This window comes from Mustela nivalis (assembly GCF_964662115.1).
Source record: "Mustela nivalis genome assembly, chromosome: 18".
Lineage (NCBI taxonomy): Eukaryota > Metazoa > Chordata > Mammalia > Carnivora > Mustelidae > Mustela > Mustela nivalis.
This window is the reverse complement of record NC_139037.1, coordinates 33785283-33809720: the sequence shown is the minus strand read 5'-3', so window position 1 is coordinate 33809720 and position 24438 is coordinate 33785283. Positions and strand designations below refer to the sequence as shown.

Here is a 24438-nt window from a genome sequence, read left to right as displayed (position 1 = left end):
GGCCAGGTATCTGCCCGGGCCCATCTGTGGGCAGAAGTGAGCATGCGGCTGGGCTCAGCCTGTCCGGTGCTGACCCCTGGGACACGAGGTGTTTTGGGAGCCTTGGAGAGAAGCGGAAAGCCAGGCAGGTACCTCCCCCAACCCTCGCGGTCTACCACAGCGGAGTATGGATTCCCTGGTGCAAATGCCGACAGTGTGACTTCTGAAGGTCTTACGGCTGCCACGTACCACATCAAGAAGACACTATTGTCCAGTTCAATTGAGCAGACGTTTATTGAGCACCTATTAAGTGCAAGGCACTGTGATAGGTGCCATTGGAAATACAAAGAGTGAACACAGACGGTCCCTGCCCGCGAGGAGCTCACAGTCTAGAAACGGAGGTGAGACACAGTACACAATCAGCTGCGGTGACACCAGCCAGCGTGGCAAGTGCCGAAAGCCAGACACAAGTGCTGTGGGTCACAGAGCGCCATGGCGTTGCTTCTGGTCAGAAGCTTGGGCAAGGGTACAAAGAGGATGCAGGCTGGGCCTTTGCAGGGGAAGCCATTTGGGAGAAAGGACATCTCCAGCAGAGCAAAGAGGTGCACGCGGAAGCAGGAGCCCACAGGGAACTGAGGAAATGTGTGTGGGCTGCAGCAAGCGTCCGGGGAAGGGCTATGCCAAGTGGGGCAGTCACACGTGGCCACGAGGGGGATGGCACAGATACTACACTCCGGAGCGCTGAGCTTGGTGCTCTGGTCGCGAGGCACTGAAGCACTGAACAGAGATGAGGTTGTGACCCGTGGTGTGGTTCTGCCGGATAGAGCTGCGAGCACTGTGGAGTCTGGGAGGGAGAGGTGAGCTGACTGGTCAGGGACCGTCACCCATAGGGAGACCATGAGAGCATGACTGGTGGGCACCGTCAGGCCATGGACAAGGGTTGATGGAGGGGACTTTGTGGCAGGGTGGAGTGGGGGTGGAGAGCAAGGGACATATGTAGGCAGGGGGTCTGCGGGCAGAGTGTGAGGCCGGCATAGGGCTTCCAGGTGAGCTAGAAACATGCTCCTGCAGGGGAGGCTTAGAGGTGGGACTAGAAGTCGATGCCCTGGGTGGGGGGGGGGGGGGGACACTCTGAGCTAGAGAAGTTAGGGAGGAGGAAGGCTGAAGTTAGTGAGCCCTAAGGGTGAGTGCACTTTCTTGCCATGTGGTCCCCGGATAGCGGATAGCCTGCGTGGGACACACCAGGGAGCTTGACGAAATCTTCAATTTCCATGCTTTACTCCAGGGCCACTGAATAAGGGCCACCGAGTATAAGAGCTCTGGGGGCTGGCTTTGCCCGGTAATCACAATTTTTAGTAAGAGCTGCCCTCCCCACCCCACCATGAATTCCATGGCTGGTCCAAAATTTGAGAACCACCTGTCAAGAAAGAAAAGGGTCTCAAGGCCTGGCCTTTCAGTAAAAGAAGGGAAAGGCATGAAGAACAATTGGGAGGGAAATTTCAGAAAATGGGGAAAAATAAGGGCAATAGTGTCAAATATTCTGGTCACTGATGTGGACGCGAAGACGGAAGATTAAGAAAAGGCCTCTGAATTTGGCAATTACGTGGTCCCTGGGACTTTTCCTAGACTATTTCCATGTGGTGGGATGAAGGCCAAGTTTGCCAAACAGGAAGTGAAGAGCGGAAAGGTGAGGGGGAGCAGCAGTGCCCGGAGAGGATTCTGAGGTCAGGCGATGTTCTTACAGGATCTCAACTGTAGTAACGGGGAGCAATGGGGAGGTAGATGGTAGATCATGAAGAAACAAACGGCATGAGGCAGAGGGGCCGACGGAACAGACCACGGGGAGGAGAGGAGAGGGACACAGGGAGGACATGGCAGTGCTGGTGGAGAGCTACAAGCAGGAAGGCCACGTCTCGGAGGTGCCTGGAGGGGGCAGGCTGGAGCTGAGGGAGAAGGGTGCCCAGGCCCACACTCAGGAGGCCCAGTGCCTGGGGCATTTCCCGTGATGGAGAAGGGTACTTGGGAGCATGGCTTTCTCCGTGAATCCTATTCCACAAGTGCCACAACGAACCTAAGGAAGCAAGACCGACCCTCGCCCTCCTCTCAGAGACCAAACGCTGCAACAGGCCTGAGTCCCTGGCGACTCTGCCAAGCCACAGCTGAGCCTGCCAGACAAAGCTGACCCGCCATCCAGGATGGCTGAGATGCCTTCCCACGGTCTTGGAGCCCTCGGCCTACAAGGTCTCAAACACAGGCTACCGTACAGAAGGGTCGAACAAGGTTTTTTTTTTTTTTCTCCCAGAGAAGGCAGCAGGGGCCTGGGGCAGAAGCTAAGTCCGGGAATCATCCCGTATCACCATTTACTTAATTCTCAAACCCTGGACAACCACTCTCAGAGGAGCAGACGCCTGTCTCCTGAATGAGTTGGCATCCCCTGCCCTGCCACCTCCTTCTAGGAAGGCCAGGAAGTGCAGGATGCGGAGCCTCGGCACAGGCTGCCCGAGGAGCTGCAGAGCGAGGAAGCACTGCTGCCGACACCACCGCGGCGGTTCAGAAATCAACCACTGGGGGCAGACCGGCAAGCAGCATTTGAGGAGCGTCAACACTCAGCCTAGTATAAGAGAAAGCTGAGAACAAGTAATGACTTTTTTTTTTAATGGTTTGAAAATTGGGTTTTTAAATTTTCAAGTTTCAGAAAGAACTGTGACTTTTGTGTTATGTTGTAATTTATCAAGGCAGGTAACTGACCCACTTAATTTCCTGCATCTTTCCTTCCTATGCCCTAGAAAGAAGAAAGGGGCAGGTAGAGCCCTCAGAAACAATACTAAAAATAGAGAGCCTTAGATAACCCAAAGGTCAAGGGTCAAGTCACTTCTGGAGCCTAGGAAACTCTGCAACCCCCAGTCTAGCCAGCCCCACCTGGTGTCACTTGAGGCCCAGTCCCCTTCCAGGAAGACCTGTGTGGCTAAGTCTGGGCCAGTAAGGTTTACCACTGAGTCCTTCTCTGCAAATAGGAGAAATACTGGATTGGGAAGGCTGTCAGACCAAACCTCAAGCCAGATCAGAGTCTGTGTGAGACAGCCCTAGCCCTCACACGTCTGCCACACTTTTATAAACCACGAGTTCTGAAGCTGAGGCACGGGGCTGTGACTGCATCACTTCCTGCCCGCCCCAAGTCTCCTACCTCCAAACCCACAGCTGGTGGGTGACTCTGGCCACCTGCCCCAAAGCAGCAGCTGACAACCAGATCCCCATTAGGAGGCATCTTAAAGGCAACTAGAGAGAAAACATGATTGAAAAATACAAGTCCAGCCACCTGGAGGACTCTGAATTCATCCCCTGAGGGAAGCAAGGGTCGTACACACCGGGAGGGAGGCTCCTGGGGAGGTACCAGCTCTGCTCGTGGCCAAGAAAGTCCCTTCACCATGAAGAAAAGACTGGCCCCGAGTCCGCAGCAGCTGTTTCTGGGGACTGGGAGGGGCACGACCCACAGGGCAGACACAAAACTGACCGTGAGCAGCCAGGGAAGAGAAAGGTAGAAAATACCAAGCCCTTTGAAAGTCCAGAGAACAGCAAAGATGTTACGTATAATTACCCAGGAAAAGAACTTCACTGACACAGAATCTGAGCACTGAAAACACAATACTGAGATACCAATGCTGAGACAGACTCACTGGAAGGACAGCTGAGAACACTAAAAAGACAAATCCAGGAGAAATAAATAAGGGGCTGAGCCCCCACGGCAGCTACTAATGCTATTTATTGGCTTGGGTCATTCTTGAGAATAGAAAATCACTTTTTGGCAAAGCTGAACGAACTTCGCATGGAGGTTGTGGACACAAAACTGTATGTAACAATGGGGCTCTTCATGGAATTTCCTCACATCCCACTATTATTTTCAGAGGCTAAGACATGACTTCTACTCAACAGCGAGGTCTCAGCCTGGTGAGCGTGTCAGAGTACTGGACAAAGAGTCTGGTCCCTGCCCAGCTGCTCCACAGCTGTGGACCTGGGCTTTGTGGACGCAAGCATGCTGAGCCTCAGTTCCCTCTTCTGCTGGGGCAGGGGAAGTAGGGTGGGACTCCATGAATTCTAGAATCTCTTCTTGCCCTGACATTCTGGGAGTCTGTGTGTGCCCTGGTCATTAACAACGGCTAGGCACAGGTGCCATCTAGTGGCACCTCCTGCCCCCTCTCACAAATGGCTCCAACAAAAGACTCACAGGAGCAAAACCTACTCCTATGACTCTAATTCAGGGGTGAGGGCAGAGGAGGCTGGGGGTGGTGAGCACACTTCATGTTAGTGGACGTTACATAGTCATCTCAAGAAAATATACTTTAAGAGGTCTTGCTTTCCCTAAGAAAGCAACTCTTTTTTTTTTTTTTTATTTAGAAAGGCTAATCATATCCATTTGTCAATATTTTCAGCTTTAAGGAAAATAGTTTAAAAAACATAAAAATGTAAATACACTCAAGAGTAACTGCTATTAAACAGTTCTGAACAGGCAGAAAATGTACTTTCCTTTTACAGAAAATGTTAAATCTGTAATAGCAGCATAATTTATATATAGAAAAAGCTGGTTTTGAAAACCCAGATTTTTTTATACACAAAACATCTGTTTTCTATATACTACAACAGTATTTCCACTGGGAAATCGGTCTCTTCACATTATGTCGCTTCCTGCTGCCACGTGCAGACACGAGCTAGAGTGTGACCTTCAGTCCAAAACCATGGCAGACAGTGCGTTCAGGTCTTTCATGTACGGATGGGCCGCCAGTATCTGGTCAATTTTCAGTCTTTGCTCTGAGTCAGGGAAGATCTTCAGAAGGGCTTCCCTCAACTCGCTGGTTTCCGCAGGAGACCTCTGCGCCGGCATGGGCACACTCTGCTGCATACCGGGAAGGTTTGGCAGAACTGGAAAGCGGGGTTGCTGAGGAAGCCAGTGGCTGGGCGGGGTGCCCTGAATCCGGGCGGGAGGCTGGTGACTGGTGCTGGCTGCCTGGGTGCCGGGGACTCTGAAGCTGGGGTCAAACATGCCCACATTTGGCAAGGCATTGAGTAGGGGCTGCATATCTCTGTGAACAGAACGAGTCTGGTGAGTTGGGTTAGAAAAGATGAGAAAGCTGTCAAAAATGACCTGCTGCTGACCTGGAGGCTGTACTGCTCCATGACTTTTGAAGGCAAGCTGCCCACAGACGGGTCCACGGGGGTGACGCCTGTAACATCCCTGACTGGTCACGACGGTGAGTGATAGCTCTTCATGAGCTACCCCACCATCCCAGATTTACAGCTACGAGAACTGACCCCAGCCAACTGTTGGCTCTAAGCCTGAGTTTCTCCTGAGGACTCTAATTTTGTGTGGGGGCCCTGGATGAAAGGGCTTAGAAAAAGGGACTCCTTTGGGGCGAGGCAGCCACTTCCGATTCCTGCAGTCTCCACCCCTCCCCCATCACCAGTCTGGGCGAGGTGCTGGTGCCCACACCTGCATGTTCTCTGGGCATGTGTGTGTGTGTGAAAAGGGCATTTGTCTCATTAAGCAGCTTCCCAGGTGACTCGGACTTGCAGCCAAGAAATGAGGCCAGCTGAACACTTTTCCCAACTTCAAAAGCTAGAGCCTCTGTGAGGGGTTATTATTAACTTCTTACTCGATTAGTTAACACACTATAAAGAACGATTAAGTGTGCAGGCAGGACAGACCCTGCTGCCAAGCTGCTCAGGTGTGGAAGGAGTCAGAGAACTGTCTTTTCGGGTAGTCTGATCCATGGGCCCCGATGCCTGCACACAGGCCCCAGGTCTTAAAAGCCCAGCAGCGATGCAACAACACTCAGCCTATGTTAAAATGGCTGCTATTCCCTTGGTGTAAGGAGAGGAGCAGAACCTTGGGAAGTAAGCCCTCATCTGTGTAATAAAACCCAAAGGCTCAAAGGAGAAATGATTTCTCAGACCAGGGAACTGAAATTACACTGGTCTCCTCTGTAGAAGTACCTCTCTGTGAACTACCCCCAAATCCAAAGCTAGAACTCCAAAGGGATCTGGTTATAAATAAAAAAAGATCAGCTGTCACCGGCTCATACTCTCTGCCAGCCGGGCACACAGAATACTTGAGTTAACAATGCCCGTTACCTGAGAATTCTGAAAACAGAAACAGCCACTAGCAACATTATCTTTAAAAGAACAAAACAAAAACCGAAACTACAAAAAAGAAAACCCACATTATCAAATCAATTTCAGAAGAATATGAAATACCGGCTTCTCCTTTAAGTTGAGATAAAGAGTTCCCCAGGTAGTGATTCCCGAATAGTAAGTAAATTAACAGCAGCATAACAACTTAAAAAAGCAAATGATTTTGGAAAATGAATATAAAAGAATATACACACGTCAAAACGAACCTAAGTGGCATTTGCTAATAAGTGACTGCCAGCAAAATCTGTGGTCTTTTAAGACCTGTCCTAGGATTAAATTAAATTAAATCCTGTCCTAGGATTAAAACCAAAAGGATCACAAATGAAGAACTGGTCTTTAAGGTGAGTGTTTGATTAGCTTTTCAAATATACTACACCAGCGACAAGTATAAGGCTAATAAAAATTTCAAAAGTGCCATCTTTAGTCCTTCAGAGACATCACTTACACTAAAGCACAAAGAAGTGAAACAAGTCTGTAAATACAAAACAGTGTGAAAAAAACAAATACCTAAGGAAGACTTCCTTCCGAAGAAAGTCTTCTAATCGAGGTCCACTTCTTCCCAGAGGGTCATCAGGAACCATAAATATATCCCCAACGAAGGTATACTGAAGCAATCTACAACAGAGTATGATTACAATGCTGGAGAAAACATGAAGCTTTTACTGCTGCAGGAATTGAGAAGAAAGTAGCAGTGGCCACCTAATTCCAAGGCAACAGTCACCTATAAAATTACAAGGCTGCTTAATTGCCTAATGGAAAAAAACAACCAAGTTAAACCACCTGAATTTCTCTTTTGGATATAAATTCAATAAAGTAACAAACTTTAATCAGTTGGCCCTCACATTTCTTAATGAGACTTGCAGACTTTTTTTTTATCTGGGCTTTTGGAAGCAGCTTCTTCTCCTAATACAACTTTGAAAACAAGATTTAAAGACTGTCAGCTTGGGACACAGCAGGTGCACAACAAAGGTTTTACTTTTGTTTTGAATAGTTGTGTCTACAGGCAAACCCACTGAAGATAACCTCTTAAAACAACAAAACAAGGGGCGCCTGGGTGGCTCAGTGGGTTAAGCTGCTGCCTTCGGCTCAGGTCATGATCTCAGGGTCCTGGGATTGAGTCCCGCATCGGGCTCTCTGCTCAGCAGGGAGCCTGCTTCCCTCTCTCTCTGCCTGTCTCTCCGACTACTTGTGATTTCTCTCTGTCAAATAAATAAATAAAATCTTAAAAACAACAACAACAACAAAACAATATGATCTACAAGGAAAGAAAATCTAAGATCAGTTCAGTATGATTTAGTAAGTCTGGGCAAGATATAAGAAAGAAAAGAAGGCTAAGTGCTTGTGTTGGTTGTCTAAACCTCAGTAAACGCCTTGTTTTGTGAGTTCTGAAGGCAATGGGTTGGTGTACAAACATGAGTCCTGATTGCACTTAGACCACACAGAGGAGTGTCCAGTAAATACTGACAATGAGTCCAGGGCAAAGATCCAACAGAAACATGTCCTCGAAGATTGATGGCTTATTAAGTGTGCCCAGAAGGTCAAAGACCAATTTTCAGTTCAGCTCTCATGAACAGCTTATTAACAGCATGTGAGTCAAAATGAAGAGAGTATTTATCTCACACCTGGACATTTTACAGTAAAGAATTATTTTCCGGGGTGCCTGGATGGCTCAGTGGGTTAAGCCGCTGCCTTTGGCCCGGGTCATGATCCCGGGGTCCTGGGATCGAGCCCCACGTCGGGCTGTCTGCTCTGCGGGGAGCCTGCTTCCTCTTCTCTCTCTCTCTGCCTGCCTCTCTGCCTACTTGTGATCTTAAAAAAAAAAATAAAATCTTAAAAAAAAAAAAAAAAGAATTATTTTCCAAAATCCTCTAATGATTTAGCAAAATACAAATATCAGATAAGGGGCAACTGTGAAACCCCAACAGAGGTAAATACCCAGTTGTAGCTGTTACACACTACTACTAACACACAGCTTGAGGTATGCTGATCTACGTTTTTAGATTTGTGGCATATGGGCCTCCTCCGGGGCACCATCACAGATTGGTGCTGTTAGGTAACTTGATCAGATGATGCCTGTTAACTAGAAGTCCTGAAACCCAGTGTTTACTGATCTTCAGGCCGGCGGACACATTCAGAGTACCATCAAAAATAAAACACATCTGTGAATGCTCTACTCTTGACTTTTTTCTGGATGATAATCAAACATAGTTCTAATGTACATGATTTAACATTGTGGTAAAGGGTCAAGAAAGGCATCACAGATTAAAAAGCACAAATATTCTTCCCACTCCCAAGAAGTAAGAACTCAACCAGCAGGTTGATTTTGGTCCCGACCTCTTGCTGGAATCACAGCTGTCATTAAATCCAACCTTCGTATTTCATGGTTGGTCAAGTACGGATGCCCAGTGAGTTGCCGAAGTCTCCCCTGCCATCCAGGGCAAGGCTAAGGTAGGGGCCACTTCTGCTCCACTACACTGTTAACAAGAGTTAACCACACCATAAACATGGGCCTCTTGCCTCCTGTCAGGGAACACCGATCTTTCAAAGACACCCAGCAGCCACCACAGCATGCCTATACATCCCCTGCTGGTTTTGTGGCTTTGTACTGGGAACCCCACTTATCTAGAGGGACCAGCCATAGTATGGGATGAGGATTATTCTTATTTCCCTATACTGCTTTCTGCAGGGCCAAGGTGGACACGAAACAAAACCGAACAATGAACAACAAAAAACACTTTACCAAAGACAAAGAAGAAAATATTACCTTTTTGTAATAATTTCTCTCCAAGAGAGTGACTCAGTCACAAATTCTCTGAAGTTATCATTTGTTACAATTATGCCACCAGTTTTGTCCGCTAAGTGTAGTAGAAACCTATAGTAATATAAGAGGTTAAAATGGGCAAGCAGGCATTCCTGGCTTATAGAAGCTATGTTATAAGAAAACAGAAGGATTTCCTCTTCATAGGAAAATCACCAAAGAATTTAACTATGGCTAGGAGGTAGAAAAGTTAAGTCCTTGTCAGCTGAAGATCAATCTGAAATACTGAATACCTCTGAAATTATTAGTGTGATTATAATGAAGGTCTGGTTTTCATACAATATTATTTTCTTTTTAAAAATGATCTCAACCATGATTTACACATTTTTTCTAGAAAAGTTGTATTATCAACAGATAGCGATCATCAGATGATCCACAAGGACTAAAGTTGAGAATAAATTCGAGCTGACAAGCCTGTGAAATCACTATTCAAGTTTTGGTTGCTAAGCTACAGTACTCTGGTTCTGAGGTTAGCTGCTTGGTACAATCAGCCTTGCATTAAAAGAACAAAAACAAAAACCCACAGGTTCACATCTTCTGCTTGGACTTGTGATGTCTAGAACTATTATTGTGTTTAGCCCAAGTTAGAGATTCACTCAAATGCCATTTATGAGAAGCTGCGCTGGTGAAAAGGAAGGGTAAGAATTCAATATTGAGAATTCTATTTCATTGCGGCAGATTACTCATGCTCAAACCCTCTTAATGAGAGATTTGTGAGGATAATAATGTTGAGTTTTATCCCTCAGTCAGGGGGACCGCATCTGTCTAAGGCAATGCAGACAAAGACAACAAACAATACATTAAGAGAATCACTAGAACGGAAGGTGCGAACAACTGCTTTTCTTAGTGAGAGTAAGAACTTCAAAGGAATTAAAAAACAAGCCTCATTAGTTTCAGAAGTCTTAGGATGCCTTGGAAAGTATGAATACACATTTTGATTTATTATTGAATACTTTATAAACTACTCCTAGCTGGCATGAATTGTAAGCGATGAGGTTCACTCATAGGTATTAACGAAAGTAGTTAAGGCTTCTGAGTGCATGTACTATGAATCAAGACACAGATCCACGTCTGCTAAAAACCCAGAGTCATAATAATAAGCACAAGCTTATTTAGTCTGCATACTTGCACAGGACTTCAAATTCTGCAGGTGTGCAGCTACAGTGTTAGAGATCTGAAGGCTCTTTACGAGCCCCGCAGCCCACCTGACCCTCCACCTGAGCACTGCATGGTCTGAGGCCAGTACCACGGAACCGGAGTGGGACCTGGTCTCCCAGCACTTCCTCACCCCTGCCCCACCCGACGTGCTCTCCTCTTCCACTTCCTCTCATGCTATTCTCTCCCATCAACTCTGATTCTTCCCATCTGATCTGGCCTCTCATTCCAGCCTAGAGAAGGCCAAGGGGCTGTCAGTGAGAAGGCCTCTGAACCTTTTGCTTAAGGAACGTTTGCTGTCATCCCTAGTCTCTCCCCCAACTCCCTACTGCCGGGCTCCCCTCTTTGCATCTCTCACCCATCTGACTATCACTCACTAGTCTGGGTTACGAGCTAAACACGGTCTGCAATGTAGGGGGACCACTTTGGTGGAATACTGAGGCAAAACCACCAGCACACTCTAAATGCTTCAGGCCAGAATACCATAAAGGGGATGAATGCAGGAGTGGAAAGAACAAGAGGCCACTACTTAAGTTCCCAGATACTGGCAGGGTTGCTACTACTGAATTCACTCCAAAGAGGAAGGTTTGAAAAACTGGCTGTCACGCCACTGGTCATGTTTGGGACCTTCTCTTATTCAACTACAAGAACCCACCCCACCTTATTTATTTGTGTGCCTTCTTTAGATCACAAGCTCCTTACAGCAGGACATGTGTCTGAAGCACATGTCTCCAGAGCCTAGCTCTGGGCATTGTACTTGGTTTGGTGCTCAGTAAGACTGCTAGAAAAAATGTAAAAGGTGCGGATTAAAGCCTATTGTCTCCAATGCACTAACACCTGCTTTCTGAGTGACCCATCAACCTAAGAAATGCAGCTTACTCTTATCACACTTTGCGTCAGCTGAGACCATCTTTTATTACGTGGAAGAAATACTGAGGGCTCAGGTACGGCAATGACAAACTAAGTCACTGGCCAAAATCAACCAGGAGGAGATGAATCATGTTTGAAAAGCATTCTTGGGGCTGACACCCTAAGACAAGACAAACTTTACTCAAACATTGCTTTTAGTATGCATCAAAAAAGAGAACTCAATGTCTGCTTTTACTTACGGATTCTCAGTTATGTTTTATTAAGAATACAAACAAGCATATAAACAAACATTCTAACCAACAGACTTTAAGATAATGTTCCTAAACCCATATAACAAAAAAATAATAATAACCCACTGAGTGACTATATAACCTTAATGACCATAAACATTAAAATTCTCAAACCCCTGGATCTTTTAAGCCCTTTATGCATGGGGGTCCAAGAGCACCATGAACTGTCCAGTGGAGCAGGCAGTGGGCTCCTCAGCACCCCTCACCCATCTCAGGAAGGAAAACAGCCTTTCGTACCTGTCATCATGAGAAGCAATTCTTTCTCCAAAGACCATCCGGGCAGGAGTTAAAGATAATATTCCAAGCTCCTGGAGCTGAGTTAAGAAGTGCTGTTCTGTTCATGGAATAAGTTGAATACACATTCAGAAAAAGGCTCTCTTCCCAGATGTTCAAATAAATGAAACTACCCCCAAATGTTTCACTTGGAGAGTTAGGGAAACTTTTACTGAATCAAGAAGACTCAATGTACTAACTCACTGGGTAGGAAAAAAAAAATAAATAAAAAACAAGGAATATACATAACTAAGGCAAATACAATGTAAAAATTGACCTTAGCTATTTTTTAAATATAAAAAAGTTCAACTCATTTGCTCCTGAAATTAAGAGTAGGCCATAAACCTGTATTTAATGTATCCTACCATCCAGGAATTTTTCACACTCCTATCACAATCAGTAGGACAGACAGACTGACGACATAAGTTCCAGAGAGAGGGTTGGGGTGGGACAGGAAACAGGGTTGGAAGCAGAGGTGTGGCAGGGACACGAGGCTCTGCCCCATCCCAAGGAAGGCCTGTGTGGACCCATTCCAAGAGTCTGTCAAAATATCCCTCTAGCTGGCATTGTATCCAACCGCTCTCAGTTATCTGCATGAACCTTTACTGACTTTCATGACACAGAAGAAAAGAGGGTCAAAGCCAAACTAGAAAACCAGTCAATGGGCAAAAAGCACTAAACTTTGCTCGGGGTGAGAGAGTATCCCCTGCAACAGTACTCACTACTGGCTTAGACCAAAATACTATCCCCCTCCCCGACCCTGGCCAGTGTTTTACTGCCCTAGAGATGCACAGCATGGAGGGCTCACAGGAGGGATCACAAGATGCCCTCACAGATCCTACTGCAAAAAATCAGTGGCTCTGCCTTAGTCCTCAAGCACGCTCAGTTAAGACAAATATGCTCTCCTAAATGAGAGAAGTTGGGATACTTGAGAAATGTGTGGTCTTACCATTTCCACCTCAACAGTGACTAAGTTTCACTTCCTGTTCAAATGCTGGGTGAGCTCTGTACTCACTCTTTCTCTTCCCAATCTACCTTTTGTGTCGAGGCCCGCTGCTGTGGTAAGCTGTCTGACACAGACTGAACACTCCTCCTACCGTGACCTAAGAAACAACCTTAGGTTTCTCTGGGCTGCTGCACGATTCACCAAGTTCAAAGCTCTGTATGTGGCCTGCAGTCAACAGTACCACACGATTAACATATATAATTTATGTTATTAAACAGACTGCTCAAAAAACTCTCTATGGGGGTTCCCAAATTTATCAAGTGACCATTTTAAAAAAGACCGTTTAAGGAGGCAGAAGCCCAGACTAAAGGAAAGATAGATTTAACCTCGTTTTCAGAAAGTTGGGAAAATTTTTGTATGTTTAAAGAACTCTAACATAACTTTCCATATAAACAACTATGTTAACTTTCCATCCTTCCCCTAAGTACTTCTTATGCTGTAACACACTCCACCTAATGTTCTACTGGGCGCAACAGATTTACCATTTTGCTTTAAAAGCTGCTAAGGCACATGGCTCTGCTCTAAGTAGCATGTGTTCAAATATAAGCCAACTCGTTAAACATCTAGAAAAGGAGAAATCTGGAAGGATCAGTTTGCCTTACCTGTGACATTAGGATCACGCCTTGTTCTCCACTGTGGGACAAATACAGTGATGTTTCTGTTGCCAAGCTTCCAAAAATATTCAACTGCAATTGCAATTCCACGACAAGAAAAGAACTTTTTCAGACCATGGCTAGAAGAGAACAAAATTTATTTCAGCTTAAAGTATGTTAAGTTTCATCATGAAAAAGTGAAATGGTGAACTCCATATATAACAAAAACAATTGCAACAAAATTCCCTGTAATACTCTTTTATATTCTTTGGCACCAAATCGCATAGTTTATTACTTTACAAAGCCAAGACAGAAGACTTTGCATGAGATGTGATTCTTAATAGCTTTATCATTTTTCTTATACTTTGTTCAATCTAATTGAACATGCTATTGGGATAGAAGGCAGTTTGAGCTTCATCGTAATACTTGTTTATTGCACTTTTTATTCTGTTTTTGCTCTCTTTAGAGAGCCCATTCCAAAAAGTCCTGCCTGGTCATTTGACCTCTAAGAGCATTTTACACATTTTATTAAGAAACTTGTTGTTGGGGGCACCGGAGTGGCTCAGTCGGTTAGGCATCTGCCTTCAGTTCAGGTCATGATCCCAACATTCTGGGATTGCTTCTCCCTCTCCCTTTCCCTCTGCTGCTCCCCCTGCTTATGCTCTCTCCCTCTCTCTCTAATAAATAAAATCTTAAAGAAAAAAAGAAACTTGCTGCTGAAGCAGAAGTACACATAACCCTTCCATGGTCCTCACAACTTCCAAAGGCTACAGATGCCTCCAGCTCCAGGGCTCCATACCCTTTCTAGGGAACTGTGAAACCTACTCAGTTTGCAGCTTCCCAGAGATAAATTGAGGACACAATTCCAGTGGAACTAACTGGAGGCCACGGCACATGCTTTTACTGAAGGAAACAGAAAGTGTGGGGAGCAGATGCAAACAAACAATGAACTGTATAGAATGTAAGTCAGGATACGATTTTCTGTAAAGGACCAGATAGGCCTTGTAGGCCATATGGTCTCTGCTGCTCCACTCAAGTCTGCCAACTGGAAATGAATGAGGGTGGCTGTGTTCTTTATTTACAAAAACAGGTGGTAGCCAGATTTGGCCCACAGTTTGCAACCCCTGGTATAGTGGATTAAAAACTAACCCCACCCAAAAATGTAGTAACAAGTTTCAAAAGAAACGAGAAAAAATATTTAAACTGTATTTTCCCATAGTTAAGTAAAAGTGGAGATTTTTAAAAAAGGAGGGTTTTCAAAGTTTGACATTTTGTTGGTGGTGATCCATTTTCTAACCATGAATATTAGAAAGAAAGAAAAAAACAAAAACCTCAAACCCCCAAACTGTGAAGCTACAGTTTATGAAATGAGCATAATCTATCTTTACTATTTCAATAGTTACTTAGGTTCTAGTGACAGGAAATCCTGCATCTTCAGTCCTGTCTTCTCTTCATGTCTGGTGTCTCCATATCAAAACCAAAATTCCATCACTTAGAAGTCCTGCCACCTCAGGTACAATGTGTCCCAAGTCAACCCCATGCTCTCCTAATTCCCATACCTCCTCAAACTCCAGTGAGACCCTGAAATACAGCTGTCAGGCCTTCGATCCTGCTCAGGGTCATCAGTGGCAGCATTCCTTTCAACAAACTCAGGGCATGGCTTCAAGGTCCCCTCTATACCTCTCTAGTCAGGAGGGATCTAGCTATCACCACATATTGTCACTCTCGTTTCTGGCCAGGTGGGCTTGCCATCGCCCTCTTCCTCAGCAGTGAGCTTTCTTTTCCCTGCTATCTTTGTAGACCTTCTCTTAGGCCTTCCTCCAACGCCCTAGGCACACAATTCCAGACCTTCTTCTATGACGCCATTTCTAAAAACAGGTCCTCAATCACCTCTCCTCTTTCCTGTCTTGCTATCCTATATTGTCTACCGGAATGACAGAATTTAGGAGAAGGAACGAAGTTAGATTCCTACTAGATAAAAAGAACGAAAGCCCTGAGAGCTGAGCAACTTTCCCAGGCTGCACTGCCACAGGGTGGTTGTGCTGGGATTACTCAGGCTTCCTCAGTCCTGAGCCAGTGCCCCTCCTACCACCCTACACTGGGACTGTCCCCACCTAAATCTACATTCTCACGAAGGAGAAATGGGCTGGACATTCAATAAACGTCTAACACTCAGAAGAACAGCTCAGAAACTTCTCCTTTAAGAGTCTAAAGCCCACTCTCTTCTCTGTGAGCCACAAATAAGAGACTGCACCGACATCAGCTTTGCTCCAGAAAACATATGCAAGTAAACCTTCTTGATGAAGTAACTCAGCAGTAATCTGTTTATCTAAAAGCATTCAAAACATGGCAAGAATGTAGCAACAGGACATCTGCTACTGGAGAAAGGCTGGAGGTAGTTTTTGTAGGCGTCATCTTAAAAAAAAAAATCTTTAAAAACCATTCTAACTGCTTAACAGCAAGAACACACCCAGAGTTAATGTCAACCACAGCCTTAACATGAAAAAAAAAAAAATCACACACACACACACACAAAAACCAGCCTACTGGTTCTTAGAAAAACCAAGGAATATGTATGTTATTTAAGTCCTGAAAAGAACAATCCTTAAGAGAAATGCACTAAAAAGGCTTGTAAAGTTTGGTTTATTCATCGGCTACAAATGTGTACTAATTTTTTCCTTCCCTCTAAAGCTTCTTTTGAGTGCAACAGTAGAAAGAGTGGAATCCAGCTCTGTCCCATGGGGGTCCCGGGGGAAAAGGAAGGGAAATGCAAGTAGATGCAATCCCACTGCGCTATACCACGCACAAACTTACAGTGGAAGATATGGCATTTCCGGAAACATTAGCTCTGTACTAATTTCCAGTGTTATCCTTAGTGATAAGATCAAATCACTGTGGGTACCTTGAAAAATCTTGAGAGCTGTTTTAGGAATAAAAACGGCAGTTCAAAATTCTGGTGGAAAACACATAGATTCAGCCAAAAAATGGAACTATACAAGAAAATCAAGTGCAGCCAAATTCACGTCCTCTGAGTAATACAGAAGGTCCCTGTTGCTTCCTACTTCGACTCCCCAACATCCTGGCTAGGCAGAAATGTGCCTCCTCACCTCCCTGCAGTCAAGTCAGAGGAACCTGTTGACAGGTAGACCCAGACCAACTGTCTATTTAGACTCTGAGACAAAGGGTTTACATACCGTAACTTCTCCTCTACTTCTGGGAAGGCCAAAGGTCTGGGGCTTCCAGCTCCGAATGCAGAATGAACAGATTAATAGGCCGGAGGGGCCAGGTGTGTTGGCTCTCAAGGGAGATTTAAACTCCTATTCCATGTAGTTGGAAACAAGTTACATCATCTGGTTGTTTTCCATATTATAGCAGGCATTAAACTGGAAGGAAGAATGTCCCAAGCAGAGAGGAGATGGGCAACAGATGCTTGATAAAATCTCACAGTAGTGATAGAACCAGACCATGCAATGTAGGGGAAATGGTGAAAAAACTCTTTTGGAGTTACCCCGGGAAAAAGAGTCATTTCCTTCAATAGTTTCCACTAATAAAAAAAGCCATGGGACCCTGGTACAGAAGACTAGCATGAAAAAAATGCAGAAAATACATAGCGCTGAAAAATGAAGGGGCAAACCTCATCTACACGGAAAATTATCTACCCAGATAAGTCAGGTGTCCTAATGCTCAAGTTTCAAAGTGACCGAGTCTGAGTGTGATATAGCCACCACTGTGATGTCTAGCCGCGCACCACAAACAATTTCCATTTACTCATCATTTGACTCATTCATGGTGACAAGGGGAAAAACCAAGTAGAAATATGTGTAATTAGCAGCATGAAGTGGGTATTTTGGAATTTCTCACAGTGTATATGAATTGCACACAGCACGCTGGATAGGCTAATATAATAAAGGACAGGCAGACACCCAGAAATGGGTAGGTCTGAGCTGCTCCGGAGTAGGATCAAACCAACAAATCCTATTGTTTAAGAGTTCAAATTTCCTTTTTAACTACTTCTGCACCAGTTGGGTCAAATAAGTGAGGTTTATGCTTAAACAACTCAAGACTTAAGTACCCTACATTGCCAAGGCCTGAAAATTCCAACCTCATTTTTGATGGGAGAAGGCAGGATATATGATGGCTCTGGGAGCCTATGGGTCCACATCTCCTATCTGTGAAATCTTGGAAAAGATTTTTAAGCCATTTTATGTTATAAAAGTATAGATCATTTTTATCTCACAAAATCAGTGTAAAGATTACATTTTAAAAGAGAAAAGTACCTAAAACATAATAAATGTTTCAGTTTTAAGATTTCAAATATTTGCTGAAAAATGTCTCAGTTAAATTTTAATCTAAATTGATCAATGGAATAGAATGTTATAAAAGAGTGGGGAAAAGTCATTTTAAAAATCCTAATATTTAACAAACCATAAGTGACTCTTAATCTCACAAAACAGAGGGTTGCTGGGGGGAAGGGGGTTGGGAGAAGGGGGATGGGGTTATGGACATTGGGGAGGGTATGTGCTCTGGTGAGTGCTGTGAAGTGTGTAAACCTGGCGACAATACACAGACCTGTACCCCTGGGGATAAAAATATATGTTTATTAAAAAAAAATCCCGGGGCGCCTGGGTGGCTCAGTGGGTTGGGCCGCTGCCTTCGGCTCAGGTCATAATCTCAGGGTCCTGGGATCGAGTCCCACATCGGGCTCTCTGCTCAGCAGGGAGCCTGCTTCCTCCTCTCTCTCTCTGCCTGCCTCTCTGCCTACTTGTGATCTCTCTCTGTCAAATAAATAAATAAAATCTTTAAAAAAAAAAATCCCAATATTTAAGTCTTTAGGTCATTCATTCAACAGAATGTTACTGAGTGCCCACCGTGTGCCAGCACCATGGACCCTGCGGTTATTTCGGTTAACAGGAGACATACAAATCACTTCTTCCACGGAATGTACAATCTAGAATCCACATTTACTATCAAAGTGATCTCAAATGAGGATCAATTTTTTTCCCAAATTTAAAAAATGTTGAGCTGAAATTTACATAATATAATCATTTTGAAGTAACAATTCAGTGGCATTCAGTACATTCACAGTATTGTACAATCACCACCTAGATCTTGTTCTAAAACATTCCATCACCCCCAAATAAGACCCTGTCCTATTAAGCAGTTTCCCGCAGAATAAGAGTTAATTTTAGTTACTGATATTTTCAGATCAATCTTTATCAAGTATAAGTCTGTTATTTTTTGGATAACACATCCTTATAAATTGTTGCTTTTAAACACAGACATCTGTGAATTCAAAGAAAACTGGAATCCTCCCCAAATAATCAGCTTTTAAAAGGAAAAGTAATGAAAGTCTGCCTGTGGTTCCCCTTAGTGCACTAATTCAGTGGTTTTCAAAAGAAATGGCACTGCACCCATGGGTGTTAGTAAATAGGTGCAAGTGTTCTGGGGTGTCATACTATGGGCAAAGCAGGAGGTACGAGATATGCAAAAAACCCTGTCATGAAAGGCACTACCACTCTAAATTCCAATTGTGACCCCTCTGAGAAATACATTAGTTACTACTCCCAAATGTTTTTAAATAGTGGCATCATCACTGCTCGTTCTATGTTACTTTACATTTCTTAATCCTTCAACACCAATTTGGGAAATCTTTCCAGTTATAAAAATTGAAAAAGAATTACTATTACTCACAATCATGACCTAAATTTATTATCACCACTTGCTAAATAAATCATAACAATGAGGAACTGGTGCCGGACTTGGACTGTGGGTGACTGAAACTGCACTTTACATTTTTACTTAGATAACACTATGTGGCTGTGGGCCATTTGCTGGGTTTCCCCAACAAGAACTGCCAAAAAGCAAAGTGAAATGACAACAAACAGTATTATTTAGAAATGAAGACAAGTGTATTACGTATTTTTCCAGTCTATCTTCAAACATTAACATGGGGAATGCTGGGATTTTTCTTTCTTTCTTTTCTTTCTTTTGACAGCAAAATACAGCATCAACAATTCAGTCAAAAAATAAAAAGAATCCTTATTTTAAAAAAAAAACTGACATTAAAGTACTTAAGGATAAGATGACATATCTGAGCTTTTCTTTAAAATAACTTGGGTGAAAGGCAGTAGTGGGGGTATAGGCTCAACACGACTGGCCATGAGCTGAGAACTATTGAAGGTGGGGAATCCCAAATTCAAAAATAGATTCATCCTATTACCTTTTTATGTATTTGTTTGAAAACTCAGTAAAAAATTAACAAAACAAAAATATACAGCACTGGGGCGCCTGGGTGGCTCAGTGGGTTAAGCCGCTGCCTTTGGCTCAGGTCGTGATCTCAGGGTCCTGGGATCGAGTCCCGCATCGAGTCCCTGCTGAGCAGAGAGCCTGCTTCCTCCTCTCTCTCTCTCTGCCTGCCTCTCTGCCTGCTTGTAATCTCTCTCTGTCAAATAAATAAATAAAATCTTAAAAAAAAAAATATACAGCACTTATAGAATTCCTAGGAGAGAGGTCACATACACATTTGCTAAAATTTAGAAGAGTTTCACCGTCTTCATCTGGCGTCCAGGGACATGCCCCTTTTCTTAAATGACAGCCACTTAAAACGCCAGACCTTACAGACTTCTTCAAAATCAACGGAGTGACTGATTTTGAAAACTGGAGAGAGACTTTACCTACCAGTTGTTGAAATGGCATGATAAAGGTGCCCTTTAGGACAAGGCAAAGGCAACAGATTACAGCAAGTGAAACCCAGCAGACAGAAACCTACATGAGGTCAAGCAGGTGGTCCACAGCAGGGCAGAGACTCCCACTTGATCCCCTCTCCCCTTCTTAGTCACTGTATTAAACCTCCCCTTAGAGAAGAAACCCAAGCTTGCACCAGATGTATAAAATACAGACTCTTCAGAGGTTTCTAAGACAGGTTAAATAGAAATGATCTTTTAACTCCTTTTGCTAAAAGCAAATATACAAGCTTTTTGTAGCAGCAGAGGACCATGAAGAAGCTCAAACTGATGAACTTCCTTAGAAAGGAAATTGCTATCACTCTATCAACAAAGTACAACAGAAGTACAGCACATCCATTATCACTGCACTCTTGCCTAGAACCCCAACATACATAAAGAGACATAAAAATAGCATAAAGTAGCATAAAGAGAGAAAAAATATCTTTTTGGCTTTAAGCTCCATTCTCATATTCAGATCCTAATGGAATTCATGGTATTAAGAACCTAATGATTAAAAAAACCCAAAAAACCAGTAGCTAATGCTGTAAAAATCTCTATACTGTTATCAATGACTAGGCAGTGCAAAAGTGAAGACAAATTTCCTATTATCTCTCACCCTCAGAAACTTAGGTTCAGCAAGATGAAAAGCCAAGTTTACAACTCCAGAAGATGGAATAACAAAACTTTCCAAACAGCTGCTTCATGTTTTCTTTTTCCAGGTAAGAAAATAGATCAGCTAGACAGATGCATAGCCTAAGTTCCTTCAACTGCATGTAATTCTGAGACACTGCTTAGGGCCCTATTTACAACTAAAATATAACTTGCAAATAGTGGACTTACGTAATTGCGACATTGCTCCCATCTATAACAATGTGCTTCAAATCCGTTCTCCCTGGCTCATTTTTTAATTCCAGCTTGTAGGGTACTTTCAGAGTATCTCGGAACCTTTGAACGCCAGTGACGGAGGAATCAATATGATCAGACGGTCCTGCCAACCTTGCGTCAGTAACTGAAGGTAACAGCTGGGGCAGTGGCATTGGTGGAGAAAGGGGTGGACAATTTGGCTTAGACTGGGGAGAGCTACAACACCCTGATCGGTTTTCACAGGGAGACCTCATACTACTTGGAAGTAAGGGCTCTGCTTGCTGTTGCAAACCATTTTCAGGAAAAACTGGAATTCTGGGCTGGTGACTTGAAGCTCCTCTTGAAACAAAACTGACAACTTCTTTGGGACTTGAAGGAACAACAGAGGGTGAAAGGCCATCAGTTTCAAGGTCCATGTTACAAACATAATTCTGGTTTGAACTCCAGATTTCTTGTTTCTGTTCTATTGGCACTGTTCTGAAAGTATTAATTTTGCAATTTGAGGTACATGGTTTTGATTCTTTGAATGGTAACTGAGAAAATTTTTCCACCATATTTTGCTGTGTTTGAGTTTGTGTTTTCTTTGGAGTGGAATCCGTTGTAAGCTCATTTACGCTGCTACAAACACCTTTGTTTTTGGTTCTGTTAGTCTCTGGATACACAGTACCAGGTGAAAATTCTCTGTCTTCTTGGAATCTTTTATTTTCTTTTTCAATTTCTTCTAAGAGCAATAATGGTTCAGTGGATGGCCCATACTCCCTAATGACCTTTTCAACAATTTCTTGGGAATAGCCCATGGTTTTAAAAAAGTTTACGAGGATGTTGTATTCCATTTCCTCAGTAGTGTCCTTTACATCGGGACTTAAATTTTCAGGATCAGCAGAAGAATCGGATAAGTCAATGATTACACTTCCAGCTAACGCCTTACCATCATCGAGAAGCTCCCCCTCTTGAACATTTTCCAAAGAAAACTGTTTCTTGGTATGCCTTTCTTCAGAATCAGAAAATCTCCTTTTGTGACAAATTCTGTCTTTGGATAATGTCTCTTCGTCTGGGCTTAGACCATTTACTGGAACAAAAAGTACATCTTGTGAACTAGAAAAGATCGTGTCCATTTGTTTTGTAAGCTCAGAAACAGGAGTGCCAGCTTTATTTCTTGCATCTTCCTGCAAAACAATTTCATCTCTGGAAATATTCAGCCCTGTGGCAGCATTCTGTGGAAACTCTGTTTGTTTAGAATCTCCAATTTCAATAACATCATCATCTCCCGTTTCAAAGAAATTCTCCTCACCTTGTGTGAGTGTCAAAAGCTCTTTTTTCAAGGAAGTGGGCAAAATCAACAAGTCCATTGTATAGTTGTCAGCCCGAGCTTCGACAAATTGTTTAAATTCCCTTTTCACCTCGGATTCTTTCTGACTGTTCGGTAGGTTCTCATTATTCTCAAAGAGCTTTACAAACTGCTGAATGTGACTCCTAGCCATGACTACAGCTTCGGCACTTCCTCTGATGCCAAGAAGACCAATGTCCAGAATGCAGAGATCAGCACAGGTGTCCTGAATCAAGCTTTTCAGAAACAGGCTCTGGGCCCCAACAAAAATGCAGTGCATGGCCTTGGGGTAACATTCTCTTTCTTCTAGTTCAGGTTCACAGATTCCTTTAATATATTCCTGTAAAGAGGAGTTAAGAAATTAAATTAGATCAATTTACAAAAGCTCTTTATAGCACCTATTATGTTACACATAATGACAAATGTCAAGCTGTACAAAAATCAAAAGCATGCTAAGAACTTGGGGAAAAAATGCCACATTTTAAATAAAAGAGTCAAGATAAGAGATGTAAGTTGCTTAATCGTTTCTGTTGGACTTGAAAATTTTGCCTTAAAAACCCGTGTTATCATTTTCAATAATGTATCCTGCAATATGATCTTTGGGGTATGCCCAACTGCACAGTGGGTAAGGACAAGACTGGATTTATTTACATCTATAAAGAACAAACATTTTGCTTGCCACCAGGTATTTACTGATACAATGACATAATTAAGAGATAAGATAATCAAGTCAAACAGTTTACTCCAGAATAAACCTGGACTTTTGCTTTGCTACTAATGTCCTTAGTTTCCAGATAAAACAGAGATTCTGAAAGCTTTAAAAAATAAAATAAAATAAATTCCCTAGCTGGCTAGAACAATGCATAGTCTATATAATTTTATGTCTTTTTTTTTTTTTTTAATTCAAAGGGCAGACTGTTTAAATGTAGATCTAAATAGAAAGAACCAGAGAGTGCTGGACAGTACTGCCCCCTCTCAGACAGAAAACCAGTTTCTAGTAAATCTGGTATTAAATAAGGCCTCAGTGAGGTAAGAAAGAGAACAGCGTTCTCCAGCCAATTAGGTTGCTCCCAGAGGCCAAAGTGTGAATGATGTGAACAATGAACACGCATGCGCACACACACTCAGGCATGGTGGGATACACTTAGTAATGTGGGCGCTGGAGTCTGTTCCTGGGCTCAAACCCCAGCTCTGGGGGTCTGGAGGCCTTGGTACAGTTCCACAGCCCCTCTAACCTCATGTCCCCACGTAGAGGAGTGAGAAGATGGTGCAATCCCAGGTGTTTTGAGGAAATTTGATGAGATAGTAAAATTCTGACGACAAGTGTCTTGTATCTAGTAAGTGCTTCCTAAATACTAACACTCCGAAATTATTAGTGCAAATTTTCTGGAAGGACATTTATAAGAAATGAGCCTGGAAACACATGACCCATACTTGACACAAAAATCAGAATGGCGCTCCCCTAAATGTTGCTACTGAAGAGCTCCGGTGAGGCTCTGCAGCCCTGCCCCTGCTGCCTGCTTGTTGTCACAGGGGTCACACAGCTTCAGGGAGAATTCATATACCAATGGGTACAAATCCCTCTGAGTAGAAACAGGAGGAAAATGTCGGAGAGGAAACATCTGATCTAAGCTGTATCATGTTCAATCACAAGATCCTCTTAGGTCCTCTGGATAAACCTGGCACGTAGGTGGGCTTGGTGGTAAAGATGGGAGATGACTGGTGCAGGACGCACGTGTGCTGGTTGTTTATGAGAGCGGTCTGCTAATTTTGCAACACGGTAACTGCGTTTAACACAAAGTATAGTAACCGAACATCCTTTTTTCCTGAATGTGTGTGCAGAGTGCTAAATACTGATGTCAGCCTCCCTGAACACGTCCAAATGGACATTTTGCTACCACTTGTTTGAAACTATGCTGCATTTAGGTTGTGTTTTGAAGTTATTTCTCTTTAAAAACATTTTTATTTTGAAATAATCATGGGTTTCCAGGAGGCTGCAAAGACAGGACATAAAGGTTCTGTGTACTCTTCGCCCAGTCCTTTCCAATCACTACGTGTATCTCACCTAATTACAGCACAGTATCAAAACCTGGGCACTCACACTGATACAGTGTATACACAGTTCTGTGCCATTTTATCACATTCAAGCAAATACCACGTCAATCAGTGTAATGACTCCATCACCACAAAGATTACCTTCATGCCACCTGTTAGTCCTATTTACCCCTACTTCTTCCCACACCACCCCTACCCCCAACAACTGCTCATCTGTTTTTGTCTCTATCATATTGTGACTTCAAGAATGTTACATAAATAGCATTATACAGTTTCTGCCTTTTGAGATTGGCCTTTTTC

General features: G+C 43.5%; 1 protein-coding gene across 2 annotated transcripts in view; it reads right to left on the bottom strand.

Annotated features, from left to right (window-relative positions):
• Nucleotides 1–249: 249 nt before the first annotated feature.
• The window catches only part of N4BP1 (NEDD4 binding protein 1), a 49246-nt gene continuing 25057 nt past the window's right edge, over nucleotides 250–24438 (bottom strand). Inside the window, exons 2-7 of one of the 2 annotated variants that reach the window (XM_082710996.1) lie at nucleotides 20733–22423; nucleotides 13177–13307; nucleotides 11533–11629; nucleotides 8927–9034; nucleotides 6670–6777; nucleotides 250–5054 (exon numbers count right to left, since the gene is read on the bottom strand). In XM_082710996.1, the coding sequence (XP_082567122.1) occupies nucleotides 4697–5054; nucleotides 6670–6777; nucleotides 8927–9034; nucleotides 11533–11629; nucleotides 13177–13307; nucleotides 20733–22423 (2493 nt within the window). In that variant the 3' untranslated portion in view covers nucleotides 250–4696. The remainder of the gene's footprint in view (nucleotides 5055–6669; nucleotides 6778–8926; nucleotides 9035–11532; nucleotides 11630–13176; nucleotides 13308–20732; nucleotides 22424–24438) is intronic. The other variant, XM_082710997.1, reaches the window with a different exon arrangement.